Source organism: Curcuma longa, chromosome 3 (genome assembly GCF_044706935.1).
Source record: "Curcuma longa cultivar G26 ecotype Majalengka, Jawa Barat chromosome 3, ITB_CL_G26_1.1, whole genome shotgun sequence".
Classification (NCBI taxonomy): Eukaryota; Viridiplantae; Streptophyta; class Magnoliopsida; order Zingiberales; family Zingiberaceae; genus Curcuma; species Curcuma longa.
Window position 1 is genome coordinate 4,441,213 of NC_133863.1, and position 20,039 is coordinate 4,461,251.

The 20,039-nt window shown below is 35.0% G+C and overlaps 1 protein-coding gene across 1 annotated transcript; it reads left to right on the forward strand.

The window, feature by feature from the left end:
* The first annotated feature begins 234 nt into the window (after window positions 1-234).
* On the forward strand, window positions 235-19,558 carry LOC141825738 (uncharacterized). Its single transcript, XM_074713125.1, has 13 exons — window positions 235-635; window positions 2,623-2,794; window positions 2,873-3,090; window positions 5,194-5,257; window positions 6,101-6,173; window positions 7,105-7,182; window positions 9,150-9,307; window positions 11,224-11,392; window positions 14,432-14,894; window positions 15,108-15,482; window positions 17,215-17,418; window positions 18,608-18,741; window positions 18,968-19,558. Exons 1-13 carry the CDS (start codon window positions 255-257, stop codon window positions 19,155-19,157), a joined length of 2,679 nt encoding a protein of 892 aa, XP_074569226.1. The 5' UTR covers window positions 235-254; the 3' UTR covers window positions 19,158-19,558.
* Window positions 19,559-20,039: the final 481 nt, after the last annotated feature.

A 20,039-nucleotide genomic window follows, 5' to 3' on the forward strand; every position in this document is an offset into this window, starting at 1 on the left:
CATGCAACTCTCGTCGCTCCGGCCCACGAGTCGCGGCAGCCCAATTGACTTTCAGAGTCCACGTAAACATGTTTTTCTGCGTCCTCTCGCATTTTAATCCGACCGTTCGCATAGGCCGGATGATGGGTTCTATTTTTAAACCTGGCTTCGCCCGCAAGCCTTTCACTTCTCTTATCCGTTCTTGGCTTCTTGCGACGCCCTCTCTCGGTAACCGCATCGAGAGGAAGGCTGGTCGGAGTTGGAATAGATCATCCATGGCGCTTCCACTTCCGCTTCCGCTCCTCTCTACCCTCTCATTTCCTTGCCTACCGGCCTTTTCCGCTCCAGGCAATGCGCGGGCCATCCGCCTCCACGCCCTCCGGACAACGGAAAGGAAATACCGAAAGAAGAAGAAACAACCGAGGGACGACGACCCCAGTTCGCCTTCCAATTCCTCTGGTCTGTACGCGTCGACCGTGGAGAAGGGCCTGAGATTCGCCTTCATGGAGGAGCTCATGGAGCGCGCCAGGAACCGCGACTCCTCTGGCGTGGCGGATGTCATCTACGATATGGTCGCTGCTGGACTCAGCCCTGGCCCGCGTTCTTTCCATGGGCTCGTCGTCTCGCACACCCTTTCCGGGGACGAGGAGGGCGCGGTACGTTGTTTTTATCTGCTTTGGGACTTTTCTTGTGAAGCAGAGGAACGAAATGTATTTTGAAGTTGTTAGAGTGTCTCAGGTAGAAACGTTTTGGGAATAAAGCATTCCACTAGCCTTAATTTGGTGGATAACCAGTAAATTTGAGATTGGAATGTAGGCATAATTATGAATCTTGAATTCTGTAGAAATCTATATGGGAATATGAAAATTTGATCGATTAATTTGACTTAAATTCGGCTAATTCTTGTTTTTATGTTTATATGATGGTTAAAATACAAGTCCTCATCTAGATGAGGCAGGTACCTTGGAGAAGATTACTAGATGAATCCCCTATGTCAAGATTATAAAGGGCTTATGTTGGCACTGTGTGGCTGATCCGTTAAGTACCACACACACTCTCGTATGAACACCACATCTGAAATGTGATCTATCTAAGATAGTTGGTACAAAGGCAGCTTACAAAGAAGCTTTGTACGATAACTAGCAATCCATATAATATGCATCTTGTTTGTTTATTTGGATGAAATATGATAATAAAATCAAATTTAACTTGTATATGGCTTAAGTTTTAAGGGATGTATTGATACTTCATAATCCTCATGCAACCATAAGTGGATGCAATGTGATCACTCAATGAAAAATATATGTTCCTGCATTAGGAGCTTAAGTAGAGCTGGAGGTTTGTTAAAACAATGCCCACATTATCATCTTATTTGTTACTAAATCTCTGAGCTAATTGTGTTCTATTTTTCATTCAATTCATATGGAAGTTTGACGAAAATCACTTATTATTATCATAGTGGGAGAAAAGAGCTTCGCCTAGAAATCAGTTTAGATTGGCTAGAAATGAATTATGATTGATACAATACTATCCTTGCAGAAGTCCATTAATGATGACTCTAGTCAGTCATTAGCCAAGTGTAAATGCAAATAATAAGGGGAGAGAAAACAATTACTTGACTTTGAATGCATGAGGCCTTGATGGTGGATACTTTGTAATTTCTACTTGTGATCTTGAGACGATATAAGCACTTGAGAGAATGGTACTTTGAACATCCAACAACAAACTCATACATGACTTATGTTACCTCTACAACTATAAGTAACCAACATGAGTATGGATCTAGCTATTCAGAGTATTCTTTTTATAACCAGGTGTATTTGTGTCTAACTCGAAGAGATATGAGATGGTCCAATTCCAGAGATTGAGATTTGAGAAAATGATGGAGAATGAGATGGTCCAATTCCAGAGATTGAAATTTGAGAAAATGATGGAGAATGAGATGGTCCAATTCCAGAGATTGAGATTTGAGAAAATGATGGAGAATGCAATTGAGAACTTGAAGGAATGCTACTTTTAAATGTCTACCAACAAACTTAGTGCACCAACATTGGTATGGATCTTGGTATTTGAAATAATATTTTATAGAAGTTGTTACACATGCTGAGTGGCCGTATTTGTGTCTAACTCGAAGTATTTGTGTGAACATGTCAGGTGTCCTACACCAATACATGAGGGGTAGATGAAGAGTCTAGTATAAAATTATCTCTCTTCTATCTAATAATCATATATTACGTTGAATATGTATGTGAATGCTTTAGCATTTTTTTCTATTTATTTTTTAAGACAACAATGAGTTAGAGATCAATAAACATAATATCTGTCCCGTTGGACATAAAATTTAAGATAGATGATATACAATAGCAAGAATTTTTGTATCAACTAAATATAAAATGATAGGTTTCATTAAATGCATTATAGAACACGTCTTTGCAGAGATTGATAAGAACACTATTTTCTTATATTTTTATTTCTATTCTCTCTATAGTTTATGTCACCTCTTTATTCATCATTTGCTACTTTTGATGACATTTTTTCTGATAAATCATTTCTATATGATATATACTTTGGTTTCTCACTATTCGTCTATGTTGGTCTCACTTTACAACATTCTCATACTAGACTAAATTGCAAATCATGCAGATGCAGTCATTTAGAAGAGAGCTAAGTGCAGGCTTACGCCCTTTGCCTGAAACTTTTATTGCTTTAATTCGTTTGTTTGGATCCAAAGGTCAGGCAACCAGGGGCTTAGAAATTCTGGCTGCAATGGAGAAGTTAAAGTATGATATCCGGAAAGCTTGGCTGGTTATTGTTGGTAGGATACCATAGTTTGATTTGTTAGCTATATTCTCTTGTTTTACAGTTATCAATTACATTTTTTTTTAAAATTTAGAGGAGCTCATCCGTAACCACCATCTAGAAGATGCCAATAATGTATTTCTTAAAGGTGCAAAAGCCGGGTTGCGTGCCACTGATGAAATTTATGATCTTTTAATTGAAGAAGACTGCAAAGCTGGAGACCATTCAAATGCTTTGACTATTGCATATGAGATGGAGGCTGCAGGAAGAATGGCAACAACTTTTCATTTCAACTGTCTTCTTAGTGTGCAGGTAGTGATAAATTTCTAATGCTACATATTTGTTTTCTGTATGAGCAATGCTAATTACAGACTTTTATTTTGATACACAGTCCCTCTTAAACTTTGAGGTTCAGATGTCTTGTATATTAGATTTTGTCTCCTTCTGACTCCAATTTAAACTTTTTCCATCGATGAGGTATAACTTGACCAGTTATTTTCTATTTTGGACCTCATGAGCTAATTATATAAAGTACTCTTTGCATGGAGTTTAAGATCTAATGTAATTACAATCTGTCTCCAATTTGGAGACTAATTGAAAACTAAACATTGAAGACTTGAAAACCTATAACAATCATTATGTGGTTGTTCCAAGGTTTTAAAAAGTCTGTATAGACAATTCGTAGTAGTGTTGATGTATAAGACATGCAGTATGTGAACACATATGCAAGTTGGGATATATTCATTTCATATTACTATTATCAACCTAATAAACAACAAGTCATGGGGCCTAACTAATCAACTTGTATAGTTGGATTGTGCTGCTACATGTATCTTATTGCTAATGAACTTATACTAGGTGATTTCACTTGTAAATCCTAGATATTCTAGAACACTTTAATTATATAAAATAACTGCTTCTTTGTTTTCCTTTTACCCCTCACACTTTCAGTTCAAATTTATGTAACTTGCCTTATTATAGAATTTAGTTGTCCACAATCATAATATCTTTATATATTTTCTCTCAAATCATCATCTTTTCCGAATACATCTAATTAGTCTTGTATTTGTAATTTATCTGCTAATAATCTCACACATTCATCTTAGTATTTTCATTTCAATGATAATATTTTGCATGTTGTTTTCTAGTTGGCCCAAAACTTTGACCCACAAAGCAACTGCAAAAAATTGTCCTTTTACTGTAAGGGCATGCGAAGAAAATCACTTCTCCATTTTATCCCCTCTACCATATTAATGATATCTTTGTTAATCTCTTTGTTGAGGACGTACCAAAATATTATTGAAACTCATACATGAGCTTCCTATTTATTCATCTTAATTACTCCCTCTCTTATTTCTTATTGTTGACTTTTTTTTAATTAGCTTTAATTTGACTTAACTTAGAATCCAAATTTCTCTATGCAATTCAAGCTACAAATAACAAATTGATTTGAAATTTACATTATCACCCAACATGTTAAATAATAACATATTTTACATATGTGACTATGCAATCTACAATACATGAAACAGAAATATAACAATGCATGCTAATCTACTGTAGCAATGTGTAATAGTATGGAGAAATCATTAGAGTATGTCTTTTGTTCATTAGAAATACCCAATCAATGAACCTAAGAAATTCATATGCATTTTGGAAAGACACAAACACATACAAGCATGTTAGCTTTAGGCTTCTGCATAAGCGCCCCCTTCTGAAACTGCATGTGCGGCAGTGTAATCCACTTTTTAAAACATAAACATTTTCTAATTTGTTTTCTTTGTCACTAACTCTTGATCTTCAGAGCCAGTCTAGTTATTCCTTCTATACTACTGATTAATCTTTGGGAATATTTTGTTGAGAACAGTTGTGTGTGCTAGTATGTTGAAGTTGGTGTTCTTATGGTTGGAGACAACCATGTATTGTTTTCCTACAAAACTCAACTGCTAGCTTGATGAAGTTGTTGAAAAATTCAGGTAATCATCTTCTTTAATAAAAAAAAAAAATGATCATATTGCTTAGTTAAAGTTTGAGTAGGTCAACAACTATACATAACCTTATTCCCTGATCTGAGATGACCTTCGGGTGTTTGACAGAGTATGTATAATAATCTATCTATATGCCACCCTAGGTATGCAGAGTAATCTATCTATATGCAACTTAAGATTTCGTTTGTCTCCTTAGTTCATGATTGCATTTGCCACACAAGTCCTGGAGACAATATCTACAATTATATACAAGTATAATGGCTGTTAGATGTGAACCTTCTAATCCAATCACTTGCATAATGAAGTGGATTTAGGTGTAATTTCCTGCTACATGGTATGATGGAAACTACGAACCAAATTTCACTTTCTATTGTTTTTATGAACATGCTTCTGTAGAAACTGTAGTTACCTCGACATTCTGATGCAGGCAAATTGTGGAATTCCAGAAATAGCTTTTTCAACATTTGAAAACATGGAATATGGGGGCGAAGGTGCAGATCGTATTCTAACGTAAATTTAATTTTTTTCATTTAGATGATGCTCTTTAGGTTATTAGATTCCCTTGGTTATTTAGATTAGATGCATGCAGGAGATGCTTCAACATTTTTGTGCCACAAATTGTAAATGATCTTTTATCTGTCTTTTGTTGGACACACAAAACTCACGGACATTAGTAAACCTATCATTTAGGTGAAGATCTTGTGGATAAAGCTGTTTGTCTCTGCTAATATTTTGTCATGTTTAAATTGACATATACATTTCTTTGGTTACTTTTTTTATCCTTGAGTCTTTAAGTGAGCATCTCGATTGTGCTATCTGTAACATGTTAATGGATTAAGAATCTCGAAAGAAAGTATATTTTACCCAGATTCTTGTTTTGTCTATGCCATAAAGGTATTCACTATGGCTATTCATGGCATGTTAAAAGTGCATGGTCTTATATTGATACAGATGTTTCGTCAGACTTCTACCAATATGTTCTGATTTCGTACATACTGACACTAGTTTTTGAGCTTATATTCATTAACATCAGTCAGCTCTTTCCATCCTTGTTTTTGTTCTGCAATGTTTATTTAATCTGAATGCTGAACTATTAATGGTTGCTTTCATAACACTTGTTTAGATTCATCAATATTTGCTGAATATTGTGTAATACTGGTGGGGATATCATGAAGTTTGCAGTGATACTATGTGTTGTTTCCGCCCGTTAGCCATACAAATTGGTTCTAATTCTGTTGTATGCTAATCATTTTGTATGACACTAAAAAAAAGACGCCTTCACAAACTAATAGTTGTTCATTTCTGCTCCTCCTGATTAGTACTTTGTTTTGTAGATTACATGAAACCCAATACTGAGACTTATAACTGGGTGATCCAGGCATATACTAGGGCTGAATCCTATGATAGGTATTTCTGCTGCTCGAGCATTGTATTCTCATTCATACTTGATTTTTTTTTAATGTTACTGTGTTTGCCACAAAAGCTGGTGTTAGACTCATATTTAAACTTTCATATGCTGCTGCTGATTGTCATATTCCTACTTAGTGTCTTGGCTATGTGTTATAGAATTTGATGATAAGGAAAATGCTGTATTGCTTAATTAATGAGAGAAGTGCTATGCATGATAAGACCCAACTCCAGCACTACTAACGTGGGAATAAACCCGCTACAACAATAGCCCTATTAAGCAATCCATACTTCTAACACTCCTCAAAAGTCATGATCAGAGCAGATTTTTTTTTCTGGGATCAACTATATGAATTTTAACTCACAATTAACCTTTTCTGTAAGGTCATATCAGTTAGTAATACTTCTGCCATTTAAATCTCATGTAAAAAGGATTGGTTTAGATTTATCTACTTGACTGTTGTGAGTGCATTACTCCAACAATAAACATAACTTGTTATTTGGTTTTAGAGATTGACAAGCATCACTGTGTAGTGCATCTTATAGTAATTTGTGTGTCAGATAACTAATTGTTGTTTGCTTTTGATCTAACCAGTAGTTGCTATGTGGTATAGGATTAGAGGGGCTACTATTTCTGCCAGTAAAAAACTCAGTCTAAATTAATTATTGGATTCATGGGGCTTATTTAAGGTTTTAATTTTCTTGAAATTTAAATGATAATGTTATTATATGACATATTTGGTTATGTTTGAGATAGGTTATGCTCCATTATTTTTTTTTGTTCAATCTGCATGTAATTGCCATTTTAATCGTGGTTAAATTTGACACTTTCATATACAAAATTAGTATTTTGCCAAGTTCTGGGTATAAGATATGTTACACTTTCTCTCATTTGCAGCTGATGGTTTGCTATTTTTTCATTGGACCTTAGGGTGCAGGATGTTGCTGAGTTACTTGGGATGATGGTTGAAGATCACAAGCGTTTGCAGCCAAATGTTAAAACTTATGCGTAAAGACATTGTCTCCGTTATTGGTTTCTTTTTTTTTCTTTTTGAAAATTCCAACTACATCTAGCCTACTCTTTTACATTTATTAGGCATTTCCCTTCCTGTCATTTTACTTTTATCTTAACCACTTGGGTTAAATATTCTTCTCTTAAGGGCATGATCTCCCTATTTCTCTCACTTTGCTTTATGAGTTTCTTCGAATTCTGTTTTTTATGTATAATTTTATACTATAGACATCAAATGCATGTTGTGTTAACAGTCTAGCATTTGCTCTTCCAGATAACATGCCAAAGAAGTCATGCATGGTGTTGTTTTATACAAATTATCTCTTCGATTTTTCTGATCTCGGATTGTGGTTTTGCAGGATCTCAGAGAAGTTATTTAACATCATCTAGGAGTCTTGTGTAAACCAAGCAAAGTAAATTCATTAATTTTTTTTTCATAGTATTGAACTTTAGGATGCTCTGGCTTAAGATGCCATTTCACAACATTAATGCATGAAATAATCATATACATCATATTGAAGAATATACTCATTTGTGTGTTGAAGATATGCTTATAATTATGTAAATATACAAGATCATAACTGTAAGTAACATTATTCTAATACATATATTTAGGACTTGTGGTTTGATTGTACTTTCCACATCATCCAATATAATATCAGAGCCATCAATCTATTGCTACAACACTAGAACCTTTTATGATCCAAAATCTTATTGTTGACTTTATCTGTTTATTGCTACAAGAAAAGAAATAATGAATCTCATACTTATCACCTCACATTCTCCTTCACTTTATCTTTAATGCCACCTCAGTACTCTGCTTGCATTTCTTCTTTGACTTTGTTCAGACCCAATAAAAAATATTACATATCTTTGGGTGTAACTTGTAAAGTTGCTATAATGAATATAAACATGCATAGATAAAACTACCCAGGCTTAGGATAATGTAGGTCATTATTGTTGCTCTTTTATATGCAAAGTTGTTCACTTGTACATGATCGATGTTGGATTGATAGGGCCAAACCATGTTAGTCTTCTTATGTTATCTCACTAGTGGGAGGTGATGCTCAATCCCTCTTCCTCTCGTGAGTTGTGCAATCTCTAGTATCTCTCATATATGTAGATGTCATTCTTTCTCAGTCCGTGTACAAGTGGCTTTTTAATCACGAGCAGGCAAAGTTGCTGTTGCCGCGATCATGAGATTGGGGATCTAATTGGTATCAAGATGAGGATTCTGATATCATGAAGAAATTGATGGAGAAAATATTAGGGTTTAATGCTCTATGTACCCTACATATGTTTATTATTCATTAATGGAAAGTTACACTTTACACTTGTGTTATATGATATTTCAGAAATAGGATTTTCATATATTCAATTAGGTCCTTGACAATTACAGGTTTTATTAGTTCCAATAATTAGTTGGTTTGCTTGTTGATCAACTAGCAATTGAATTTGCTATGGCTTTGAAAGGTCCAAGTATTTTATTATCAGAAATTATTGTTTTTTATTATGGAGGATGGAATTCCATCATTGGTACCTGGAACATGGGGCCTAAACTCTAAATATAAAATAATCTAGTTGAAAATATCATCAATCTAATACACATAGATAGGGGAGGCTATCTAGGGTTGGTTCTATCTACCCTACAATCAAAGGACCAAGACTGTAAGTCAAGAGTGTGTGAATTTTTTCTTCAGAAATAAAATTTCTCAAAATAATGCATTGAGCCAATCCTTTTTGATAAACCTATTTTCCTTGCAGTCGCTTTTTCTTGTATTGAGATTCGTAGATTTAATTGTGTGTGTGTTTTTTTTCCTTCTACTTGTAGAATTATCTTTTTATATTGGTTATCGAGCATCTTCACAAAATTCCTTGAAATAAGATTTGATACTTTTCTTTCTTAGCTGGACTCATTGTATTTCAGTTTCCGTTGAATTGATGGATAATTACCTGTATGTTAGGTTAATGGTGGAGTGTTTTACAAAATATTGTGTTGTAAAGGAAGCAATTCGACATTTTCGAGCCCTTAAGAATATTCCTGGAGGCACAAAGGTTTTGTATAATGAAGGAAATTTTGGTGATCCATTGTCACTCTATTTGCGAGCTTTATGCTGCGAAGGTACTTGTTTGATTGACAGTACTATAACTTTTTGTAACAATCTATTGATAAACATGTTAGGCTCTGAGCTTGTTTATTGAGACATGAGTTTTATATGCATGGTAATTGTATTGAAATTGAAACTTCATAAAGTAACCTCATCATAGATTTTTCCTTGAGCTTTATGAATTCATATTCTTGCTCATGTTACAGAAATTTTTATTTACTTAGCTATTCTTCAATACCTTTATAAATTACCTTAGTCACCCTGCAGAAAGTGTCCTAATCTTATTTATGGGAATCTAATGTTTACTGATATCTTCAACTAATGCTCCATTTGCTTACTCGAAAATAACTTGTTTGCAGAAAAACATTTCATGGGAGAAACGTTTTCAAGTAAAATAGATTATTTTCTATTGTTTCGATGTGATGCTAAAATATGCGAAAATAATTGTTTTGGCTTTGACATAGAGGGGAAGACATTTTCCTTTTCCCCTAGTTGGGCTGGTTGGGCGAGTTGGTTAGTTAGGCTAGTTGAGCGGAGTAGGTTAGATGCTTGTTCTGGCTAACCTTGATAGACCAGCCTACCTGCCCAGACTGATTCGGACACTGCACAGAACCAACCAATTTGCGCAAGCACCCAACCTGCTCTTAGTTCTTACCCAGTCTGTCAAACCTGACTCACCGACCTTTCAGACCGAACAAGGCCACCTGCTGTGATTGGATTGGTCGCCACAACCTGGTCTGATGGACCGCCCAACCCACCAGACCACCTATTCAGCTAAGCCAATTAGCTTGATAGACTGCTCATCCTGCCCTACCCTACCGGACCAACCTGACTGACATGACTTATTGGACTACCGACTCACTCAGCTCGCCTGAATCAACTAGACTGGCTAGTTCACCCGAACCAACTAGATTGATTGGCTCACCTAGCTCGACTGACTTGATTCGCTTGCTTGCTTTGCTCGGCGAAACCAAATTGATTAGACTGAATAATCTGATCGCCTTAATTAGCCCGTCCAACCCAACTGGTCTGATTGGCTTAATCAACCTATTGATCCCATCGCATGCTTAGTTGCCCGACATGTGTGACTTGTCTAACTCAACCTGCTTGACCTACCTGACTTGTCAGCTTGTTAGACTGCCCGGATATGGAGGGCAAAGAGGAGGTTATTGATAGAAAATATGCAAAATATTTTCCTGGAGAATATTCTTTATGTATCAAATAGAGCTTAAATATAATTTTTTGAGATATGAAGTTATCTAAAGAACATGTGTATCATATTGTTGTTGTAGGTGATATAACATTGGTACATTCAGGTGTGCTTTCTTTTAGGGGAGGGAAAGTGCAGGTGAGAGAAATGAGGTTAGGAAATCAGTTTGTAGGGAAAGAAGGAAATTGATCCCCTTTCAGCTTGCTCCAGGAAAGAAAGTTTCCCACCTTTTGTTTGGATGGAAAGAAAATTATAAAGATAATTCTAGCTTGATTTTTGAGAAACAAAATAGATAATGAAAAATATTACTTTAAAATTTCTTTGATTAAGATAGCTAGCATTGAGTCATTGCTGCTCTCTGCTCCATCTACTCAACTTTTGGTGGTTGTTAATTTTATGGCTTGTGTCATATGATTTATCATGCAATGTTTTAAAGCATTCAAAATCAGCTAGTTATTTTTTAGTTATATGTCCTAAATCTCTGAACGCTAGATTTTGATTGGTAATTTGCTGAGAATATGTTTTTTATTGGTTTATCTCAGTATGATGTGTCCCAAGGGCTGATGGGTTACAGCAATTTCCTTCTGCTTGCTTATTGTTTTACTTGCATTGATCCTTCTCTGACACTATTTACGTAAGATTGTTGCAATAATTTCAATTAGATTTGTTTCATTGACATGGAGATTATGACCACACATATTTAGTTACTTGGATAACCAGGACGAGCTGTTGAGCTGCTGGAGGCTTTAGAAGCAATGGCTAAAGATAATCAACCTATTGCACCGCGGGCTATGATTGTGAGCAGAAAATATCGTACACTTGTGAGCTCCTGGATAGAACCATTGCAAGAAGAAGCAGATGTGGGTTTTGAAATTGATTATATAGCCCGGTACTGTCCTCATTTTTTATAATGGGTATTGTTTTAGGTAGTATCACAATAATCTGTCAATTTTAGTCACAATGGAATGAAAAATATATTTACCTTCAGTTTTTCATAAACGCTTGTTATTTCATTGTGTAAATTATGACATTATATCTAATTTGTAGAAGCTTTGATGTATTGGGTTTCATAATACAAACTCTGTAGTTATAACTTGATAAGTTGGCCAGACTGTTATTGATGATAAATTTGTAAATTTCATAGTTAGAACATATACCACACACAAGATTACGAAAGGATAACATGGAAAATGCCCTTGATGGATAAAAAGCAAAACAACCATGAGAGAAGACATGATCCATTAATCAAATGGGAGAGGGCATATCCTAGTTCTCTGCCAGTCATCTAGAATAAGAGGAAAACTTTAATTATGTTGTAATATTTGAACCAAATAAAAATCTAGACATATATTGTTGTTGGTGATCTTGGAAATATAACCCCCACTTTGATCAAACTTCCTCATGCAATTGTGTTTGTGAAATCCATTGAATTGTTTCATGATCTGAAAGAAATCTGTTCACGACTCTCATTCTGTGGGCAATATCTGATCTGGTAACGAATGTTGCTACATCAATGATCTAGATATCAAGGAATATGGAATTGCTAGATCTTTTTGGTTTCTAACTCTGAAATCTAACTATTGTCTTTGCTTGACTTAAAGTTACTAGCTACAGGACACCCTTCAGTTTCTGTCAAACAATATATGTCTGACTAGTGTTAGATTCTACATATCAAGTAACTTACACATCAGCAAACCAATCATAAAACTGTCATGCTTTGTAATCAACTTAACATCAACAGAGTAGCAGGATAATTAGATTCATAGATATCTTAGGTAGATACATTAGGCAAGAATATATACTTTTAACCTATGTTTAGTAAACAAGAATCAAATTCTTATACTGCAGTTGGGAGCTTACTATAGACCACACATCTCTCTTCTTTACCATGCAGTAGAAATCCTTCTATCTGCTCCATATGTATCTCCACAAGTTAAGTTCATCATGCCAGAATGGAGTCTTATGTCAAGTAATCTGGCAAAGCTATACCACAAATGGACGTTAATAATTGGAGAGAAGACATCATCAAAGTAGCTTTTTCTTTGTTTTAAATCTGTCCAGTAAGAGAGATGTTTATGATAGCTCTTTGTTGCTATTTCTTTTCAGCATGAGCGCTCATTTGTTAGTGGATTGTTTCTATGCTTTTTTCCATATGATAAGTGAACTAAATTCATGTATCACTGCATGTTTAAAGAGTATCTGCTCTGACCATACATGTGGTCACATAGGCGGATTTAGAAGCAGACCGCATAGCGGATCCTTATTTCATATGTGGTCTGCATGTAAAGTAAAACAAAATCTGAAATTATTCTATTTGATAACTTGTAACATGTAAGTATTAAATTAACACTTGTTTTACTAGTGCTAAACACTATTTATATTAATTATAAGCTACTATTTACATATGTAATCTATTTTATGTTGTGGATTAATATTGATATATATTTGTATTGTATGATTGTCATATATTCTTTCTTTGTGGAAGGATGAATTGCTTGTGTTGATAAACATACTTTATTAGATCTATGTTGCCCATTTTTATTAATATTAAATATTTTACAAACTGTTAGCGTAAACCCCATATGTGCATTATATAGTGGGCTAACTGCTTAGTCTAGGTACAAATTTTGAAATATTGTGTGCCATTTACTTCTAAATAATTGTTTAATCTTCCATGACCTAGAGTCAAGGATGTTTATCTTTCATGGCTTGAATCCATGGATGTTTATCCATGTAAAATTGTGCCTCTTGGGGAAGCTCTTTGGTTTTTTCTGATATGCAAACAAACAATACTAAGTGCTACTATATCTGGCTGATGGACAACACTCGATGTTCTTTTCATTGTAGGATTGTTCCTGTTGCTCAACATTCATGTTTTGCTCTTCTGCATGCATATTTTCATCAACACAGACCTTTTCTCACTGGTAAATTTTGAAACAATTGTCATAGTCTGGTAGGCAATCCTGTGTAGGAGTAGATACATATTGCTTTAAATTTTGTGTGTAGTCTTTAGAGTTAGTCTTCTGCTCATAAAAGATGATCACATTCCTTACTATATTCTTCTCTGTGCCTCTTTATGTTGACAATCTACTAACCACAATATCTAACAAAGTGACTTGGAGTGTATTTCTTGGCAAAGCTTCTCCCTATGTTCCATGCATGCATCTAAATCAATGTTTAATGTACTCAGATAATTAGATGATGGTTTCTTTTCTATCCATGCTATCTTTTGTCGATCAAATTGTAAAGGAATGATGGAGACCTGCTCAACAAATAATCATTCTGTTGACTACTCTTTGAGTATCTAAGGTAGGTGTTTTTTTCTTAGCATGCAATCTTATCTTCTCCATAATGTGTTTGTTCCTCCCCTCAGTAACCCAATAGTGTTATCATTTGTCCAACAGTGTAGTGTGAGGCTCTAACAATTCACGTCAATTTTCATGTTTAAATCACTATACCTTAAAGTAACATGTGGTGTCCTCATGCTTTTTTTCTCATGCTATGATAACATAGCCATTTCAATTTCTCTTGATCCTAGCATGAAAATTTAAAGAAATCAAACACTTGGATTTTGCATTTCAGGAAATCTGCTCCTGTCTTTATAGAAGTGTCATCTATAAATTGACAATAGATTGTAGGAGGACACACAAGGACTCCTCAAACAATTTATAGGTATTTGAATAACTCCCTTTAAATGAGATTCATACAAGTCTGTGCGCAAGATGAGTACAACCACATAACAGATCCCACATTTTGTGAATTGCTGATTTGTGGAACTATCACTGTTTTGATTTGGGGATTTGAGGATGCTCTCTAATGATCTCCAGGTGTTTCAATGTAGAGTTTCATCATAGTATCACATGGACAATGAACTTATATCATATTTTGAGCCCCTGTTCACTCATATCGAGTTCCTTGTGATCTACAGATATGTTGCAGAAGGTGGGCTTACAGGAGAACGCAAGCGGTGGGTGCCACGAAGGGGAAAAGAACCTTTAGATCCAGATGCCCTTGGTTTTGCCTATTCAAACCCGAAAGAAACATCTTTCAAACAGTGTTGTCTTGAGGAGTCGAAGATCTACCACCGCAAGCTTCTGAAAACCTTAAAAAATGAAGGACCTTCCATTTTAGGTGATGCTTCAGAAGCTGATTATATTAGAGTGGAGGAGAGATTAAGGAAAATAATTAAAGGACCTAACCAAAATGCTTTGAAACCAAAGGCTGCGAGTAAAATGATAGTCTCAGAACTAAAGGAAGAGCTAGATGCACAAGATCTGCCTACAGATGGAACTAGACAGGTACTCTACCAGAGAGTGCAGAAGGCAAGAAGAATAAACCGTTCGCGTGGCCGCCCACTTTGGGTACCACCTGTAGAGGAGGAAGAAGAAGAGGCAAGTAATATTTCCTCATTTTTTTGTAGAAAATTCCTTATAATCATCATGTGAAACAAATCTATAAAATTGTGCTTTTTGTCTAGTACTTGTCAGCTGTCATTTCTTTTCAAGAGCATATCTCTTGGTTCACACTTCATATGCCCTTTTCCTCATATGGAGAAAATGAAGTAGAGTATGATTGGATTAATATGTTTTTTCTATTCATTTCAGGTTGATGAGGAAGTGGATGAACTGATAGCACGTATTAAACTTCAAGATGGAAATACAGAATACTGGAAGCGCCGTTTTCTTGGTGAAAGTTTGACCAATGTGCACGAGAAGGATAATTTATCAGATTCTGAAATTCTTGATGTAACAGATGATATAGATCCTCTGGAGGATGGGACAAAAGAAGCAGAAGAAGATGAGGTAGATGAAGAGGAAGTTGTTGAACAAACTGAAAATCAAGAAGGTGATATAACTAAAGAAAAAGAAGTTGAGAGAGCCAAACCTCCTCAAATGATTGGCGTTCAATTGTTAAAGGATTCAGAAGAAACTTCTTCAGCAAAGAAACCAAGAACAAGAGTTGCTCGAGCATCAATAGAGGTTTGCCATTATATATTTCCTTTGTATATTATGAATCTTTCATCATTGTACATGTCTTGATACACACACTATAGCTCCCCGGTTTGTGATTGGCATAATCCATATAAATATACACACAGACAGGTATGGTTCCTTAGATATTCTGCTTCTTTCTGTCAAGCAAAGTCCAGTGTTTACTAAGTTTTGTATGTTTGTATTTGAGCGAGTCCCTTGATTGTTATGGTTTCACATGGTTATAGGGCATGGACATATTCTTGCATCCATGTGATGACATTAAGTTCATGGTATAAGCAAATTTGAATTTTCATACTTGTTCCTATTACAGATTACATTTATTTTTACACAATGCGTAGGTTTGTCTGGGTGATTTCATATGCTTAACCACTAATGAAATGCTTGCTTTGACCTAGTAATTCTTCATCCAGATGCACTACTAGTCACTGTAAATATTTACTCCAGAGTTTATGCTGTCTGCTAATATCATTAAAAGAATATAGCTTTTTGAATATTTTTCGAAATCTTCTATTGCTTATATCTTCTTTTTTGTATCTTTTATTGCTTGCATCTTCCTGCAGGCTTTTTTATTCTTGTTTTCTGTTCTTCTTCGTAGCCTATAATTTACCCCATAAACATTCCAGAAGCATCAAATTCTTGATTTTTTTTGGCCATCTAAATGTGACTTCATTTGCTTTGATTCTTTGGTCAATTTCATGCAAGTCAGAATAGTTTTTGAGTAAACATCACAAATCTTTAAAGGTTGTAAAAGTGATGCCTTCGATAATCATGCTTGGTCAAGCTTGGGTCAAAATGGTATCATGAGTCGTGACTGTACGACAACATGAAACTAAGGTTTCACTTTTGAAATGGATTGACTTACTACGCTAGCTATTCAATGATTTTTTTTTTAATCTGGAAATTGTTTTATACCTCAAATAATGACCTCAATCGGGTAGCTGGTTAATGATTTCTAATATAGTACCTATCAATTTGACTCTTTTGTTAATTGAATGACTAGTTGCATTGCAAGTGCTTGTGATGGTACAAATCAATTGTAAATTTTGACTATTTTCTAAGGTACATTTTATGGTGCAGTTCCCTCAAACTTAATGCCTATGGTTTCTTCAATTTGCAAAGTCTTGTATATGATATTAACTGTTATCATTTTGCAAGTTGGCTTGCTAATGAATTTTTTTGCATATATATTGATGACCAAATTTTCATAAAGTTAGGTTATTCTTAAAGGAAATTGATAAAAGAATATTTCTAACACAAGTCCATTGGATTTGCATACTTAAAGGAGAAAACAATAAAGGGAAGACAATAATGGAAATCTGGGATTGGTGATCCTTCATTGACTTCAATAGAAAACCCAGGATGTTCAGGTGAAGATTGAAAACGGCAAGATATTTCCATTTTTATATGGGAAGAAACAAAAGAGAGATAAAATGTCCAAATGCTAAATCTGCCCATCCTTTCTAGTCTTCTCTCCAAGTAAACAAAAGGAATAATTCAAGGCACATTCATCCTCTCAAGTCAATAACATTGACGAAGAATATATCAGAATCCTCATTGCTTTCTACTTCATAAACAAGGGGAGTCCTTATTAAGTTTCTAACTATTATGGGCCAGATTGTTAAATTTCTATTCCTCATTATGTTTTTTTTTTATTTTGTATAAATTTTGCTTAAACCAACTTTCATCTATTATGCAATCTCAATTTTTACTAATGTAGGATGATGATGATGAAGACTGGTTTCCAGAGGATGTAACTGAAGCATTAAAGGTCATGAGAGAGAGAAGAATTTTTGATGTGTCAGATATGTTCACAATTGCAGATGCTTGGGGTTGGTCTTGGGAGAGAGAGCTGAAAAATAAAAAGCCTCGCAAATGGTCCCAAGAATGGGAAGTAGAGTTAGCAATTAAAATCATGCAAAAGGCATGTTCGATCACCTCATGCAGTTTTCTGCCATTTTTTAGCTTACCATATGTTAGTATTCACATCAGATGTCCACATTTACTTTGTCATCTCAAATATGGTCTTTCCTAAGTTATGTTTTGCTACTAAAACATCAAGGTCAGTGTTACTCTTCACACGATCATTCCATTCCATAGTCAACATGTGTAAAGTTCAAAAATGGGATGCTAAGCAATCCTTTATATTTCTTGCTATGAAATCATGTTTAGTGGCTCTTGGTTATAAGCTATGCATTATTCTCCACGTTCTGTTGAGCTTCTTTATTTGCTGGGTGGTGAGTATAAGTACCCATCTCAAGGTATCAATTAATATAAGCATGGACATTTTGTTTTCAGGAGCAAGATCAACATCAATTGCTTGGCTGTGATGGTTGAGTTTATTTAACTCGATTATGTTATTATGTACTTTTATGCTGTCTAGCTTTTCTTTTACTAGCTCTTGCTGTTAAGTATTAACTCTACTTTTATTCTAGCTTTTCTTAGCAATCCTATTACTTCTTGACTTCTTTATCTTTATAGTTGCTCAAAGTGCAAGGTATGTGGGACCTTGCATTGCTTATTTGCTTGTCCTAGGTACAAGAGCCTTATCACCTTTTTGATTATAGATATTCTTTAAAAATATTATATATTTAAGCTCTCCTGCTGTTCCATGTATGACAACCTTCAAACATAATGAAACCAACTAGTCAACATCGTTTTATGGACCTTCATGTTACTAAAAATGTAACATTTTGCAAGTTCTTTTGAATCATATTTTTTTTCTAGTGTGATTAGCAAATTTTTTAATCTTTTATCTTCTCTTATCAAATCTTAATAGCTATCATTTACTGAATTGTGGATTTTTAAGAGAAGGCTATGTTGTCACCTATTGTATCTATTTTCATAGAAATTTGAGACAAGTAGTCTTCTGAAAAATGGTAGATAAGAATGTAAATATTTATGGCCTTTGACAGATGCAGCCAAACCATCATTAGAAAATTTTTGGCTATCTTTAACTGTTACAGACAATTCTCCTTTATAAATTTTTTCTGCTCCCATTTCCCTGCCTCTAAAACAGAAAATTGTGAAACGTGATGATTGTGCGCTCCTAGATTTAGAAACCATTATAAGCTCTGGACCTGCAACTGAATGTTTTATGCCATCATTTTCAGGTTATTCAGTTAGGCGGGACACCAACCATTGGCGATTGTGCCATGATACTCCGCGCTGCTATCAAAGCTCCTCTACCATCATCCTTTTTAACAATCTTACAGACAACACATAGCCTTGGCTATGCGTTTGGAAGGTAACATTTGTTTTGATCCATATGTCAGTGTTGAAAGGATAGTATTTACTGAATTAAAGATTTTAGTTTGTTACCTCAAACCTCACTATCTGCTAGCATAGCCGGTAGTTGGCCATTTTATTGTGTGTGATATATAGTTGATTGTTCTTTTTTCTACCTGAAATGGTTAATGGTTTGCCACAAGTTTTGGACTTAAATATTTTTTTTCCCCTTGCAATGGATTCAGCCCAATATATGATGAAGTTATCTTCTTGTGTCTTGATCTTGGGGAAGTGGATGCCGCCATTGCAATTGTCACAGATATGGAGACTACTGGAATCAAGGTTCCTGATCAAACCCTTGATAAGGTGCTATCCGCTCGTCAGGGCATTGCTGAACCTACATCAGAGGAATCAGTAGATAGCAATAGCTTGTGAGATTATTGCAGTGGATCCAACAAAAATATTTCTTCTGGAGATTTGTCAAACACCTCAAATATAGAAGAGTAGCATCAGGACATCAATATTTCAGAAAAAGTTCCATTCTTAAGCAATATACTCAGAAGAATCATCTCTAGAGCAGATTGAAGCAAATCAAGTTGTCGCTTGATGACAGTCATGTTTCGATGTGTTTGCCAGTATTTTGTATGCTTGTGAATATGAGTTGTCAATTAGTCAGATTTTGGTGTCTTGTAATTTAGAAAAATTTGACCTGTAGTGAGCTCTATGCTTATCATCAGTCATGTTGCTTGGCGCCGCTGATTTTTCCCCTTCAACTCCATAGACAGGTATTTCTTGCTACATCTCCTCATGCTTGTCAATCACTATCATTAACTATCTTCAGCTATAAACCAGTAATCATTAACACACGGCTTTCTTTAATGGACATTATGGTTACCTCAATAATTTTCTATCCCTTATGTGCTAAATTACAATAAGGGTTCAAGCTCATACTGGTCGAGGGGAAAAAAAATAATTTCCAACAAAAACATAATTTCCACGTGGGAATTTCATGAAAAATGGTTCTTTTTTCTCTGCTGGAAAGTCCTCAATTCATGAATTGGCTTCCCGTCTCTTTTTTCTACAGATTGTCGCTGTTACGTTTTTCTTTTTCAGAACACAATTGCTATACGTGCTTAACACAAAAGGATAACTAAAAAATGATCCACCACAGGAATAAAAGTTACACTAAACGACAAAAGCCAAATATTGATGGAATGAAAAGAACAAATACTTGTCACAACCACAATTCCAAAGGTTACGTTTCTGCAAGTCGGTTAAAAGATTGATGGAGATTCCACTTAATCCGTTTCTGGAAAA